General features: G+C 42.3%; 2 protein-coding genes across 2 annotated transcripts in view; one reads left to right on the forward strand and one right to left on the reverse strand.

Annotated features, from left to right (window-relative positions):
• The window catches only part of MED12L (mediator complex subunit 12L), a 359000-nt gene that overhangs the window by 88857 nt on the left and 255007 nt on the right, over nucleotides 1-15136 (reverse strand). The gene's annotated exons all lie outside the window — the stretch shown is intronic.
• P2RY13 (purinergic receptor P2Y13) lies at nucleotides 3164-7525 on the forward strand. The gene is made up of 2 exons (XM_023733901.1): nucleotides 3164-3384; nucleotides 4085-7525. The coding sequence occupies exon 2, from the start codon at nucleotides 4100-4102 to the stop codon at nucleotides 5096-5098; it is 999 nt and encodes a 332-aa protein (XP_023589669.1). The 5' UTR covers nucleotides 3164-3384; nucleotides 4085-4099; the 3' UTR covers nucleotides 5099-7525.

Here is a 15136-nt window from a genome sequence, read left to right on the forward strand (position 1 = left end):
TCACAGAGATGACAATTTCTACAGGGAGAGAATAAACAGAAATGCTAAAGGATATTAAACTATTTTTGTATAAAAATTTTAAAGTATTTGAAATTACCTGTGTTTTTATAGTGTGTGTATATAGACAAACAGAGAGATAGATAGAAAGATAGATATAGATAGACAGATACACAACATGAAAAATTTACATTAAATGCTTAAATTATACTATTTTGGGACTGCTTTTTTCAAAGATATCAGACACCATCTATTCCTATATCAAACATCAAAATGAACCCATTCAAGACAGACTGAGAGATCAGTATTTATGGAGTACCCATTACATTCAAAGGAGCCCTGGTGGTACAGTGGTTAAGCACTCGGCTGCTAACCGAGAGGTCGGTGGTTCAAACCCACCCAGGGCCCCGTGGGAGAAAGATGTGGCCAGACTGGGTGGATCTGCCTGACTTGCATGACTTTGGGCAAGCTGCTTAACTTCTGTGTCTCAATATTCTCACCTGTTAAATGAGAGAGACCTCTAAGGGATGTTGTAAGGATTAAATAAGGTAACAGAATCACCTTAACACAGTACAGCTAGTGAGATTTATTGATTTTGATTATATTCCTTTGGAATCAGATAGGATCTTAAATGTTTAATTTATTCCCATCTAGCAGACTTTTTAAAAGGAGCCATGGTGGTGCAGTGGTTAAAGCGCTTGGCTGCTAACCACAAGGTTGGTGGCTCAAACCCACCAGTGGCACCACGGAAGAAAGATGTGGCAGTCTGCTTCCATAAAGATTTACAGCCTTGGAAACCCTGTGGGGTAGTTCTACTCTGTCCTACAGGGTCAGTATGAGTCGGAATCGACTGGACGGCAATGGGTTTGGGTTTTTTTAATTTAGAAGGCTTCTTAATTTCTGTGACCTTCCACTCTATCTTCTTTGGTTCCCGCCTGTCTTTTGTAAGCTATTCCACAAGGTGTACAAGGTATTCCAGTTTTAATTTTATTTAACAAGAAATTTGCATGGCACCTACCATATGTTAGACACTGGTGTAAGTACTTGGAGAATGTTCATATCATTGTCTAAACTCTGTAAAGTAGACACTACGATTTACTCTCCTTGTAAAGAGGAGACAACCAAGTCACAGAGAGCTTAAATAACGTGCTCAAGATCATAAGATAAGAAAGTGTTGGAATAAGGAACTGAACCCATGCATTTTGGCTCCAGGTAGGTGCTAGTGACTGATCTGCTGGGTGGCAGCCTCTGAGATGTGCTCTCCAGGGCAAAAGACTTGGGGTTGGGGGCTGCATGGCACCGGCCTTGCTGTGAGCTAAGGGCAGGTTGGTCAATGCACAATTAAGTATGAACACTGAGAAAATCAATGACCGGTTGGGTATTTACTATAGTCAAGCATTTTGAAACCTATTGCATTTAAAAGAATAAGCTTCGGTTAACTCCAAAAATGGGCACCGTAAATCAGTTCCTTTTTTTAGAATTTCTGACACTGTGGCATTTTGAAATTTGACCAAAATGTGATTTCCAGCTTTCAAATTATGAAATTATCTTGTACAACACTTCCCTTGTTTAAAATGAAACTATTCCAAACCTCCATCCAGATGATGGGTTTGGAGCTGTAGGGAGGCTGACAATTAATTAGGAGGATAAACCCCTCTACTTAAAAAAAAAAAAAAAATAAGTTTGCTTGTTTCATATTTTCTCTGCTGAAGCAAGCAAGAAGATACATGTTTAAATTATGTTCCACTACAGTAATGAAATCTAGAATCCGTATTTCCTAGAATCAATTTATTTGAGTCAAATATCGATTTTTTCAAACTGTGCCAACATTGTGTAGCCCCTGCCCCGCTGCCCTCAAGTCGATTGCGACTCATAGTGACCCTACAGGTCAGAGTAGGACTGCCCCATAGAGTTTCCAAGGAGTGGCTGGTGGATTTGAACTGCCGACCTTCTGGTTAGCAGATGAGCTCTTAACCACTGCTCCAACATCACGTCGAGCCAACCAAAATCATCAAGCATTGTACTGCTTCATATTTAAAAACATCCAGGCAGATGTGGAGTTTTTATTCTCTGAATCCCGAGCCAAACCAATTCAAAAAAATCATTCCTCCATATTGTTATTTTTATTAACTCTCAATCAAGCCAACTCCACAATCTGATCTAGCTCTCTGGGAAAGCCAGAGAGCAAGAAATAGGAAGTGAAACTCACCCTGGGAACTCCACGTCTGCTATGAGATTTCCAAATGTCCACTTCTCCCTCTAACTGCCTGGTAAGGTGGCCTTTCTGTCATGGACAACAGCATTCTCTTACATGAAGGCAGCAATGACACCTTTCCAAACTTGAAGTGATCTAACGGAAACACTCCAAGGTTGGTTGATGAAACCCCTGAAGCCTTCTGCACTTGGCATACAACATAAAATGCAGAAGAGATTTCCAAAAATGGTTTTCTAATAAGTGAACTAGTCTTCTTTTATATCTGCAATCCACTGGCCATAGCTGTGAAGGGCTAACAATTTTGAGTACTTCGTATATAGACAACACTGTTCTCAACTCAGTTCATCCTTTCAGTAACATTCTTAGGTAGATACTATATTAAACTCATTTTACAGATGAGGAACAGAGGAAGAAACTGTGGCACAGACCTGTTAAATCATGTGTCTTGGAAACCCTACAGGGCAGTTCTACTCTGTCCTCTATGGTTGCTATGACTTGGAATTTGACTCGATGGCAATGGGTTTATAATCAAGTAGCCGATAAATGGTGGATCTGAGATTTTAACCCCAAAGTCTGGCTCTAACAGGCCCTACCTCTTAGAAAACATGTCATTTTATCCCTCAGGCATCCAAGGACCAAGAGACTGAGAACACTGTCGACAGAAATAAACAGGCCATCCTTTCTAACACAAATTCCTGGAAAAACCAGTCGACCAGGAGGCAGAAGATGATTCTGCCAGACTTTAGAATCAAGTCTTACTCTTTTACTGGGTTATAATTTGGGGTTATTTTCTTTATCTTTCTACCTACTATTACGGTATATAAGAGGCATTGAAAAATGTTGGTTGAATGTACAGATAGAGAAGATAAATTGCAGGCAAGTTATTATATGAGAAAATAGGATAAAGATAATTAATTGCAAATGATCTCATGCAATTCAAGTATGGCAGATTAACAATACATAAATTTGAACTCAAAGAGCTTCTTTATCAGGAAATCCCCCAAATTTTGAATATGAAGACGTTCAAATGGATCACATTACACGCTTGAAAATGAGGAAGGAAATCCACTGTAAAAAAGCAGAACAATGACAGTTGGCTTCAAACGCTCTTGGGTTGAACTAATGAATGCTGCAATCAGAGGACACAGAGCTGAGTCTCCTTCCAAACAAAGGTGAATTTCCATTTTTATTTTTATTATGAGTGGGTTTGCTTATAAAAGATGGAATATGCTTAAGGAAAAAAAAGTTATAAAATTAACATTCTACAGCCATAGGGTATAGTATAGCAATCTGAAATATACTGTTACCTCTTCACTGGAGTTTTGTTTTACTGTCATGAAAAGTAGCTCTTGTGAATGGGGCTAAAAAAAAACAAAAAAAAACAAAAACAAACTCACTGCCATCAAGTCAATTCCGACTCACAGCGACCTTGTAAGTCAGAGTAGAACTGCCCCATAGGATTTCCAAGGAGTGCTCGTGGATTTGAGCTGCCGACCTTTTGGTTAGCAGCCTAGGTCTTAACCACTGTGCCACCAGAGCTCCTGTGAATGGGGCAGAACCTGTGATTTGGATTTCATAAAGGTGTGAAAGTCATGATACTGTAAAAAGTACCAAAATTGTATTTTGTGCTTTAAAAATTCCAGCTAGAAACAACATGTGCCTTCTCAACAGACCTACTGAACTTGCTGAATAAATGCAAGGTGTTAATATGTTACAAACTAAATCCAAAAAAAAACAACACCGAACCTGTTGCCATTGAGTCGATTCCAACTCATAGCTAACTTAAAGTGTGTTTAAAAAAATATATGGCATTTCCAAATCATGAAGTATTTTTTGTTTGACGTTGTATGTGTACATATTTATTTGTAACAGCTGACACTAGAAACAATGAACACCACAACAGAGAAGGACCTCAACGGATCTGAGCGGTGCCCCAGAGACACGCGGATAACACAGCTGGTGTTCCCAGCCCTCTACACTGGTGTATTCTTCATGGGCATCCTGCTGAACGCTCTGGCCCTGTGGGTGTTCATTCACACGCCCAGCTCCTCCTCCTTCATCGTCTACCTCAAAAACACTCTGATGGCTGACTTGATAATGGCACTCATGCTTCCATTCAAAATCCTCTCCGACTCGTACCCTGGACTCTGGCAACTCAGAGCTTTCGTTTGTCGCTTCTCAGCCGTTGTCTTCTATGACACCATGTACGTGAGCATCACACTGCTTGGCCTCATCGCCTTTGACAGATTCTTCAAGATTGTCAGACCTACTGGAAAGTTTTTCGTACAGAAACCGATTTTTGCAAAAGTGGTCTCAGCCCTCATCTGGCTCCTTTTGTTCCTGATCTCCTTGCCAAACACGTTCTTAAGTAACAAGAAGGCAACACCGTTATCAGTGAAGAAGTGTGCTGCTTTGAAGAGTCCTCTGGGGCTGACGTGGCATCAAGTGGCGAATTACATATCCCAGTTTATTTTCTGGACTGTTTTCGTTCTCATGCTTCTGTTCTATGCGGTGATTACAAAAAAAGTATATGATTCTTATAGAAAATCCAAAAGTAAGGACAGCAGAAGCAACAAAAAGCTAAAAGGTAAAGTGTTTATTGTGGTGGCTGTGTTCGTCGTGTGTTTTGTCCCGTTTCATTTTGCCAAGCTTCCATATGTTCACAGTCAAACCAACAATAAGACTGACTGTAAACTGCAAAATCAACTGTTCATCGCAAAAGAAACAACTCTCTTTTTGGCAACAACTAACATTTGTATGGTTCCCTTAATATACATATTCTTATGTAAAAAATTCACAGAAAGACTACCATGTATGAGGAGAAGGGCCACAGTGGCCAGCCAAGAAAGTCACAGTAATCAGACATATAATATAATCCTAAGCTGACAACTTTATACATGGTTAACTTCTACTGACTGGGGAGGCTTCAAGAACATAACTTACTTGCAAATCAAATCTCAATGATAAAAGGAAAAACAATCGGAACAAATGCTTTCTTGCACGTTATTATCCTGGCGTACAAAAAGAATGATACAGATTTTTAAAAAATAATATTTTATTCAGTTGCTGGTGAAAGTTACCCCAGCCAGTTGGCTTCCCAATCGACTACTTACACACCAATTGTTCAGTGACATTAGTTACATTTACCACAATGTGTGAACATTCTCTTTGTGTTCTGTTTCCAGTACTCTAGTTTCCCTGCCCCCTTATCTTCTCATCTTGGCTTTTAAGTAATTGTTGACCTTTGGATCTCATACAGATGGTTTTTAAGTAGAGCACAGATCTTACGGGTAATGTCCTTTATTCTGTGTGCCACTCTGCTATTCTGCTAAAAGGTGATCTCAGGGGATAGGCTAAGTTCTGCGTTTAAAGAGTGTCTCAGGGAGATAGTCTCAGGGAGTCGTCTGTTCTCTACTGTTCCAGTTTGTCTAGTTGTTTTTTTTTTTAATATAATAATTAGAATTTGTTCCATATTTTTCGCCTAAACTATCCAGCACCAACTTTTGTGACCTCGGTCAGAGTGGTCAGTGGTGGTAGCCAGGCACCATCTTCTTCTGGTCTCAGCGTAGATGAGGTTGTGGCTCGTGTAGACTTGTTTCTTCTCTGAGCTTTCGGCTACCTTCTTACCGTTTTGCTCCTGGCAAGTAGAAACCAATAGTTGTATCTTAGATGGCCGCTCCCAAGCTTTTAAGACCCCAGATGCTACTCACTTCACTAGGAAGCAGATCATGATTTTCTTGAACTATGTTATGCCGATTGACTGAGTTGTCTGATGAGAGTATGGTCTAAAGCTTTCAAACGCAGAAAACCAATCCTGGAAGGTGTTTGGTTATGTCTGAAGAGTATTTGTATTTGTGTCTTCAATGAATATATGTGCCTGCACCCACATGTTTGTGTTTATACGAACCTATAGATACTTCAGCCTGTTCCCACCTATATACACATCTGTACCGACTCATATACAAATATGCCTGTACCTATCCATACGTGCACCAACACTTGATTTAATTAGATATTCTTAAGTGAAATGAGTTACCATTAAGAGACTGCAATGGAAAGTAAACAGCCACTAGAGGTCATCTTTACAAGAGCATTGGCTTCCAATTTGGAAAAGATATGGTATGGGGAAATGTATGTCCCTAAACACCTCACAGTCTCTGCGTGGTGCAAACAGTTAATCTGCTCAGCTGCTAACCAAAAAGTTGGAGGGTCAAGTCCATCCAGAGTTGCCTCCAAGAAAGGCCTGGTGATCTTCTTCCAAACAATCAGCTATTGAAAAACCCTATGGAGCACAGTTCTACTCCGACACACATGGGGTCACCATGAGTCCAGGGTCTACTCAACAGCAACTCTGTGTGTATGTGTGTGTGTCTATGTGTTATAACACCTTCTCCCATTCTTTTACACACATAATCCAAACAACACTACTGCTTTAGTATCCCACAAATGTCACGATACTTGTTCCTTAAACAAACAATCAAATAATACCCTCCAAGGTCCTTTGATGAAAGCTGAAGCTAATGGTTGAAGGGATGCTAGATATGAAGAGACGGGGAATCCGAAGGATGCCAAAAAGTTCTCTCCTTCCAATTACAAAGAGCCTCTTCCCCATAATCTCAATACTCTACAGGAGACGTAAGCACCATTACTAGAGCACATAAAATACTGTATTATAGTACTCTGCTGGCATGCGAGACTGTGTACAATTCAAGGGCTGTAATGCTACGTTATTACTCTTTGGATTCTCCTTCTGCCTAGCTAATACCCTAATGGCAGCTGATTATGCCACACACTTAGCAAGGCCTTCCTGGGTCACAGCCCTACTGCCCTATCCCATACCCCTGGTTGAAAATAATGACTTCTCCCACTGTTTGGGTACCTGTAGAGCCCTCACTGCATTTCCCTTTACTGGTCAGCTGTTTTCTTGACTGCAACCCCGAAAGAGAGTTAGGTTTCCTGAAGACAGACAATATGGCATGTTTACTTGGTATCTCCCACAATACTCCTCACAAACCATGGACTCCAAGGGTTTCGAATAGAATGTGTCATTGTTCTCCCAATCTGAGTGCATAGAGACATGGAACTGCTGACCCAGAATCATTCATTTTGGCAGACTTTTCATAAGATGGTGACCTATTTGTACTTATCTCTACTGTTTTTCCTGGATCCCTTTGTGGCTCAAAAATGTAACTAATAGTATGACCCCCAGGCACCCTTTTAGCTCATAATGAAGTCACTCCAGAGGTTCACCTTTTAGCCAAAGATCAGACAGGCCCACAGGACAAAATGAGACTAAAGGGGTATACCGGCCCAGGGACAAGGACTAGAAGGCAGGAGGGGACAGGAAAGCTGGTAACAGGGAACCCAAGGTCGAGAGGGGGAGACTGTTGACATGTCATAGGGTTGTTAACCAATGTCATAATGTTTCATGAGAAGCTAGTTTGTTCTGTAAACTTTCATCTAAAGTGCAATTAAAAAAAGAAAAAAAATGTAATTAATATAAGGTTATCTGGGATTGTGGAATTGTGGGTACTGGTTTATATCCTCTAGAGAAAAACGCATAGAGTGGTCATGCTCTGTAAATACGCCACCAGCTCCAACACCACCATAAGGTGAAACCCAGGCCTCCTTCCATGTCCTCAAAGGTCCTGGGGACCCTGGAATTTGCCTACTATTTCTTGTCTCATCTCCTCACTGCCCTTCCACCCCTTCAATTTTACACTCCTGTATAAATGTGTAACTGCCAGACACACCATGCCCCTTTCTGCCCCTGAGCCACTGCACGTGACACACACAGAAACTCCTATCCATCCACAAAACCCTACGTGGCCATCAACTAGCCCATGGAGTCTCACGTCACCAACCTCCCACCACCACCTCAAACCCAATCACTCCCTCTTCTATATGCTCTCACACCTTAATTATTGTACTTATCACACTGCTTTGTAATTCCTTGCTCATACACCTGGCTAGGCTTTAAATGACCCGTGTGTCTTATGGAGGGAAGACTGTATCTCATCACGCCATCAATAAACGCTTGATGAAATAAACTGGTTTTACTTTTATATATTAAGGAAACAAGAGGAAAAGCCCAGTCTCTTTGCTGTTTTTAGTATCAAAAGATGATACATATGCCTTGAAATGAAAGCTCAAGTTCTTTTCACTTACCCTCCCACAGAGGGGTTTCGGGAAGGAAGTGTCCTGGGGTCTATGGTGAATACTTAAGAAGGAAGTAGCGTTACTAAGCGGTGCATGTATAGCTTGGGGGTTAATGTCTGTCAACATTTCCGTTTTAAAGCTATTGACACAGTGCTTCAGCTATGCACTGCTGCTTTCTGTTAAGTAAAATGTGAAATGGTAGCTTATTAAAATCTCTGGAACGTCCTTTAGAAAGTCCTCTTGATGTCTGATTTTCATTCACTCAAATAGAAGAATTAAATCACGGTAACTATTAGGGATATTATTAATCCACAAGACCTGCGTTAAGTGCGTTACACAGTCACAAGCAGACGGTCATACTGTATTACGAGTGGTTGCATCTGAGCCACTCTTGTTAAATACGAGTGAGCTATGCTCAGTGGTGTAACCTTTGGATTTCACCTCTAATGATTTTTTTCTACATGTAGGTACTGCTAATGTATAACATTTTTTTTTTTTGAAAACAGGGATCTTTCAAGTTAAAATTTCAATAGAAAATCTGTCCTCCATCAGTACAAATACTTGATTCCATGATAGTAACTTCACAGTCAGCAACATAGCGTCTGATGCGCAGAATAAAATAATCTACCCAGAACTTAGAGAGGAGATATATAGAGATATCTTAAAAGAAGATTCACAAAATTAAAAGCAACTATTTGAGAATATTTCCCAAACTAGCAATCACAAAACTAAATTCTAGAATAAGCTACGGAATCGGATGCTATACCAAAACCACTGCCGCTGAGTCCATTCCGACTCACAGCGAGCCGAGACGACAGAGCAGAACTGCCCTGTAGGGTTTCCAAGGAGCAGCTGGTGGATTTGAACTGCCGACTTTTTGGTTAACAGCCGAGCTCTTAACCACTGCACCACCAGGGCTTCAAGGATACTATACCATATCCATAAATAGCACAAAGAAGGGGGCAAAAAAAAAAAAAAAAAGCAGCTTTGATAGAGTAGTGAGCTCAGAAAATGATTAATGACTTTTTGTCGAAAGTTAAAACGTAATTACTTTTAATGGCTAAAAGGAAAAGGTCTTCTGCATCTGGGGGGGATGAAGGTATTGGTGTCACCCACGGAGAAGAACTCTTGAGAAACCACGGAAAATTAACGTAAAGGGAAAGGGGGAAGGCAGAGAAGCACTGTGAATTCCCAACTTACAGAAGCTAGAAGGCTGATAAACTTATTAAAAAATTATTCCATCTTAATTCCATTCCTTCATATATTCCATATCCATTGAAAAGTGGTTCCTTCCATACCCTTCTAAAGTCATCTTTCTAAAAATGTCTATCGGTTATCCCCAGGTGAGCTGTTCATCTCCAGCAATTTACTAGCTCAGAATGCACACGGATCTGAACAGAACAAAACCTCCAGAGCAGCAAAGCCCAGACGAGCAGTTCCTAATCTCTAAGGAAACCCAGGTTTCGCGGACAGTGGTCCTCCTAAATGCAGAACTCACGAGCCATCTGAAACACCTAGAAACATAACACATTAACTTATAAATGGAGGTGACATAGATACTAAACACATGTGTTAAATGAGTGGCTCTTACACTTTGCTGGGCATCAGAAGGACCCGAGACACTTCTTGAAACACAGATTGCTGCACCCACGCCAGAGTTTCTGATCCAGTAGGTCTGGGTAAGAGCTGAGACTCTGCTTTCCAACAAGCTTCCAGGTGACACTCCTGCTACACATCTGGACCACACGTTAAGAACCACAGTGCTAGATGTTCCTTGAGGGTCACATGGCCCTCCTGGACAAGAATGTCCAAGAGGAGGTGTCTAAGGGCACAAAGCGGGAGGGGGCAGCCCAAATGCCATCAAGACACAAAGGAAATAAATGGTTACTAACAAAAGCAGGATGGCTGAAAGGTGACCGGGGCTGCAGGGATTATGACCACCTAGAAATGTCATGCCCCACTTTACAGTGAAAAAGAGGAAGACCCTCAAAGAGATGGACTGACACAGTGGCTGCAACAATGGGCTCCAGCATAACGACTGTGAGGATGACGCAGGCCCAGACAGTGTTTCGTTCTGTTGTTACACAGGGTCGCTAGGAATCGGAACTGACTCCACGGCACCCAACAACAACAGCAACACTTCACAGTGGCATCTGCTGGTCAGTGCCAACTGTTCCCTAGGTGGGAATTCAGGTCAGGGTTGCCGGCTAGTAACAAAAGTAGTAATAAAACTGGCCGCAGCAGCAACGAAAGCAGCATATATCTCATTTTGTAACCCAAAGAAGCCTAGAAAGTGCTATTATTATCTCCATTTTAGAGATAAAGAAGTTGAGAATCAGAGAGGTTTAGTAACTTGCACAGGGTCACACAGCTTGTGACTAGCAAAACTGGGACTGTAGTTCTGAGTATGGCTTCTGATTCCATACTCTAAACCACTGTATTTATACCTCAGGTCTTCGAATGTACTCAAGAGAAATCATAAACCCAGAGAAATAACCCACACTCATGCACGGGCTATAATTGGTACAGGTGCTGCCAGCTAATAAGCTTTGCCCTAAAAGCTTACAAGAACCTCGCAGCAGCTTATACAGCAGCTGGTCCACTTACTGAGCGCTTGCTATGTGCCAAGCGCTTTGCTAGGCGCTCTGCAAGGATTATTTTGTAACTAACCCTCACTACAATCCTAAGAGGTAAATACTAGTTAGGCTCCCTGTTGAAAAAGAATGAAGAAACTGAGGCAGAGGGAGGATAGATGCCCTGCCCACAGTGTTCATCACTCCACCAGCAAGCAGGAGCAGAGCTGGGACTGAAACCCAGGTGGGCAGCCTCCAAACTGGCACTTCAAGGGCTCTGCTACAGCGCCCCTGTCCGCCAGGCTGAATGGAATTCCTCAAAGGCTGACATCAAGCCCCAGCAGTGAGAATGGTAAGGAAGGGGGGCTCTGGAGCGAGAAGGGAAAGGCCTCAATGTAAATGAGCTTCATCAACCCCAGGGCAATGAAAGGTTTCATCCAGCACCCTACCAGTCCTCTGGGATCCCTAAGCACTTGGGAGCTCTTGAGAGGACTGAAATCCTGAGCAGTGGATTCATTTGTTCACTTAGTCAGTCATTCATTCAACGTCCACTTCACCTCTCTGGAAGCTGCACACGAATAGGGGACAAAGACCACAATGAGTCCACATGCAGTTACGGCACCACAGAAGCTCAAGGGAAAAGGTGGGTAATCCCAGACGGGGAAATGCAGATGTGCTCACTGGAGATGCAGATTGGTAGCAGGCACATTCAAAGAGGGAACTACTGTGCAGTGAGCACCCTGAGAGAAAGGCTCAGCTAAGGGTGAGTACCGCGGTGTGGCTGGGGCCCGAGCAGGGAATGGAGAGCCCCAGTCGGCAGCACGTGAGCACAGAAGACTCGCCTGGGAGGGGAGCACTGGACCCTGTGGCGGAGCACTCTGACGCTGCACTGGGCCACTGGGACTTGACTAGTGAGCCACTGGAGGCTTCTGAGGTGAAGAACTGCATGCTCCACCCTGGGCTTGAGCAACAGAATGATTCTGGACCTAAAAAAGAGCCGCCAACATCAGGAGATCAATTAAAGAAGTCTTCCATCCGTGCAGGAAGAGCCGAAGGGAGAAAATCTGACATGGACCTTTGAGACATTTTTAGAGAAAGGGGTTTTGAATTTACAGTTCTAGGCTACCGGAGAGTGAAGGCTAACATGTAAAATATATGTTTAAAATGCAAAATATATTCTCAGTGGGGCCCAGAAGCCCCGTACCTACCCCCACTGAAAGTCACTGCTGTGGACATGGTTAGCCGGAGTGACCTGTTGGATCATGAATGAAGGCCAAGAAGGATATGGGTAGGATGAATTTGAGGTCTCAGTGAGCAAACTGAGTCAAGGACTCTAGACAGCAGATGGGGAAACGAATCCAGGGCTCCAAAGATGACGCCAGATTTGAGGCTGAAGGAATCATCTTTTCTGAGACAGGGAGAGAAATAAGGAATTAGACAAGAACCTCAGAGGCCATGTTGCACAAGTTCACCGACAGAAAAGATGGGAAAAGAGAAATTGGGCAGATACCCGGGAATGTGTGTGTGGCTGGGGGGAGGGGGTGGGTGAATTAAAAGATGAAACGGGAAGTCCAGTGTGCTGGAAACCAAGGAACTGCAGAGATCCAAACAGGAAGTGACAGCCAACAGAAGCACATAGTCTGGAGAGGCCAAATGTGATGAATCTACAATTAGGAGGTCAATGGTATCTAAGAAGGAGGTGGGGTACAGCCCCAGTTTGTGAATGGGAAGTAAGAAAGCAGAAGCAACTCCCATCTTCCCATAAAGGGCAACAGTTGCTAAACTAGTGTTTTTTCCAAGGGTTACGAAGAACAGGAAGAATAAGTGTCTCCTCCCTATGCTGAGCCGTACAGAGTGCCTCTGCTCCATGTGAAACGAGCCGAGGTGCAAATCAAATGGTTGGGTGTAACCACATGGGGCAAGAGAACCCAGCCTCGGTCAGAAAACGGGTGTGCCAACACTTCAGATGTCCACATCACTGGGTTTGTGATTGCCAACCTCACTGCCCTCCATTCTAATGTAATACATTTATGGGGGGGGGAGCGGGTAGGGGGAAGAGGGGGAGAGAGGAACGAAAGGAAGGAAGGGAATGGAGAGAAAATGAAAGGGATGTGAGTTGAGAAGAGGAATGATGAGAGAGAGAAAACGCAGAAAGAGAAACTGAATTTAAGACGTATAGTAAGTAGGTAAACCAGTTTAAAAAAAAAAAATCTTTACCTTACTCAGCATGTGAACTTCTGCCACTCCTATCATAACACCCAAACTGACGTGTCCTGGGGCATAATATTAGAATTTTCGCCTTTATTTTTGTACTTAAGTTTAAACGTTAGATGCTTGCACGTGACCTTACTTAGTGCTAGGCATCTTAGGCAGTTTTATCTAATGCATATCTGAACACCTTCATAGCTGGGATGAAGTTCTCATAACAAGACTTAATATTAGCTTTATGTATTAAATTTATATTATATATGTTAGTTTGTCTTTTATCCTTTTCCTTCTACTAACGGTGCACGTGAATGTCCTGAAACTCAAAAAGCCCGTACAACTATGAGTGAAGGAAGCACTGGCCTACAGGCGGAGACCCTGCAGAGCCCACTTCCCTTCTCCCACTCATACACCCTGGCCTCTGTACAATTTCCCACAATTTAAGATAGTCTGAAACAAGCTAGTCATAATTTCCTCCTTTTCAGGAAAGTCTTTTTGGAAGAACTACGGTCAAGGAACAATATAAAAAGTACTTCAAGCAATCACTGGTTCATCATTAAAGGAAAATGGGGAACTTTCTGAGGGCAACCAAAATTTATGGGCACATCTTGACTTCTGAGTTGAGGGATGTTTTCAAATTTTTAATCATTATTCCAATTTTACCACTCATTCAGACAAGCCCGTTCATTCACTCGCTTACTCGCTCTCCTTCCGCCATCTTACAAAAAGAGCTACTGTTCACAAAGTACCAACAAGTTCCAAACACTGTAGTAGTTGTCCTGTATCAATGATTTCATGTAAGCTTTCCAACCTTACCAGGTAGGCATACACATGCTCACCTTCCAGAGGAAGAAACTGAGATGCACAAATATTAACGACTTGCCCAAAGTCCAAAGGCACTAAAAGGAGGGGCTGGAATCCAAATTGCAGTCTATGTGACCCATGTGACTAGGCTCTGGTTGGGGCCCCACATTGACTCTCAGGAGCAAGACTTCTGAGATAAGAAGACGGACTTAGTCGCCCAGCACAGGAGAGGGCAGAGGTATGACAGCAGGAGTCAGATGCAGGCGTATCTTCAGATTCAATCTCTCAACCATCCCTCCCTTTAATCAGCCATTATACATGAAGTTATCACACCAGGAAAAAGCTAAGTGCTTTCTGTCAGACAGACTTAATAGATACAAATCATTTCAAATGACAGATTAAACACATTAATCCAAGCACAGGGACCCAAAGATACCATCCTTATCAAAGAAGTATTAAAGGGTTTGTCATAATTATACTGAGCACCAATTCTCAGCTACTGGATATGGGCTACAATTAAAATGACTTCTGTGTCCCGAGAGATTGACCCGTAAGATCTGGTGAAGATTTTACTGTGATGTGTGTTTTACGTTCTGGCTACATGCAAAAGATGTGAGCATGCCAGACAGGTCACCTTGAGCTGTGTGCTTCCTTAAGCTCCTGCTCGTCTCTCTTTTGTGACAAAGAGCTGATGTACTAGAAAGGACTCTGCCGCCCTTTATATCTGTCCTATCCTTTCAGAAGAAATGGGAACATAGGAGATTATAGTGATAGAGGGTAGGAGATTACAATACAAGGTTACAAGAAAAAAAAAAATCATTCCTAGTAAAAAACAAAACAATTGTGATTGTAGAGACACACACATACAGCTATCAGGAGATTATCCTGCTGTATTCAAAATGAATTTGGGGTTTGTAACGGCCAAACAATATTATTAAAAAGAGCTTCCCTCCATTTAATAGGATCTTCCAATGAAGCGGCAAGGTAATTATCGCTATAAAGTCTCCTGGGATTTTATGAAATGGGAGACTGGCTATAAAAATCAGCAGAAAAAAATTAAGCAGCTTTTGGTGATAGGGAACCCAAGGTTGAGTAAGGATACTGTTGTGAGATTGTTAACCATTGTCATAGGGCAACATTTGTAGTAACTGTTAAATGAGAAACTATTTTGTTCTGTAAGCCT

This window comes from Trichechus manatus, unplaced genomic scaffold (assembly GCF_000243295.1).
Source record: "Trichechus manatus latirostris isolate Lorelei unplaced genomic scaffold, TriManLat1.0 scaffold00062, whole genome shotgun sequence".
Classification (NCBI taxonomy): Eukaryota; Metazoa; Chordata; class Mammalia; order Sirenia; family Trichechidae; genus Trichechus; species Trichechus manatus.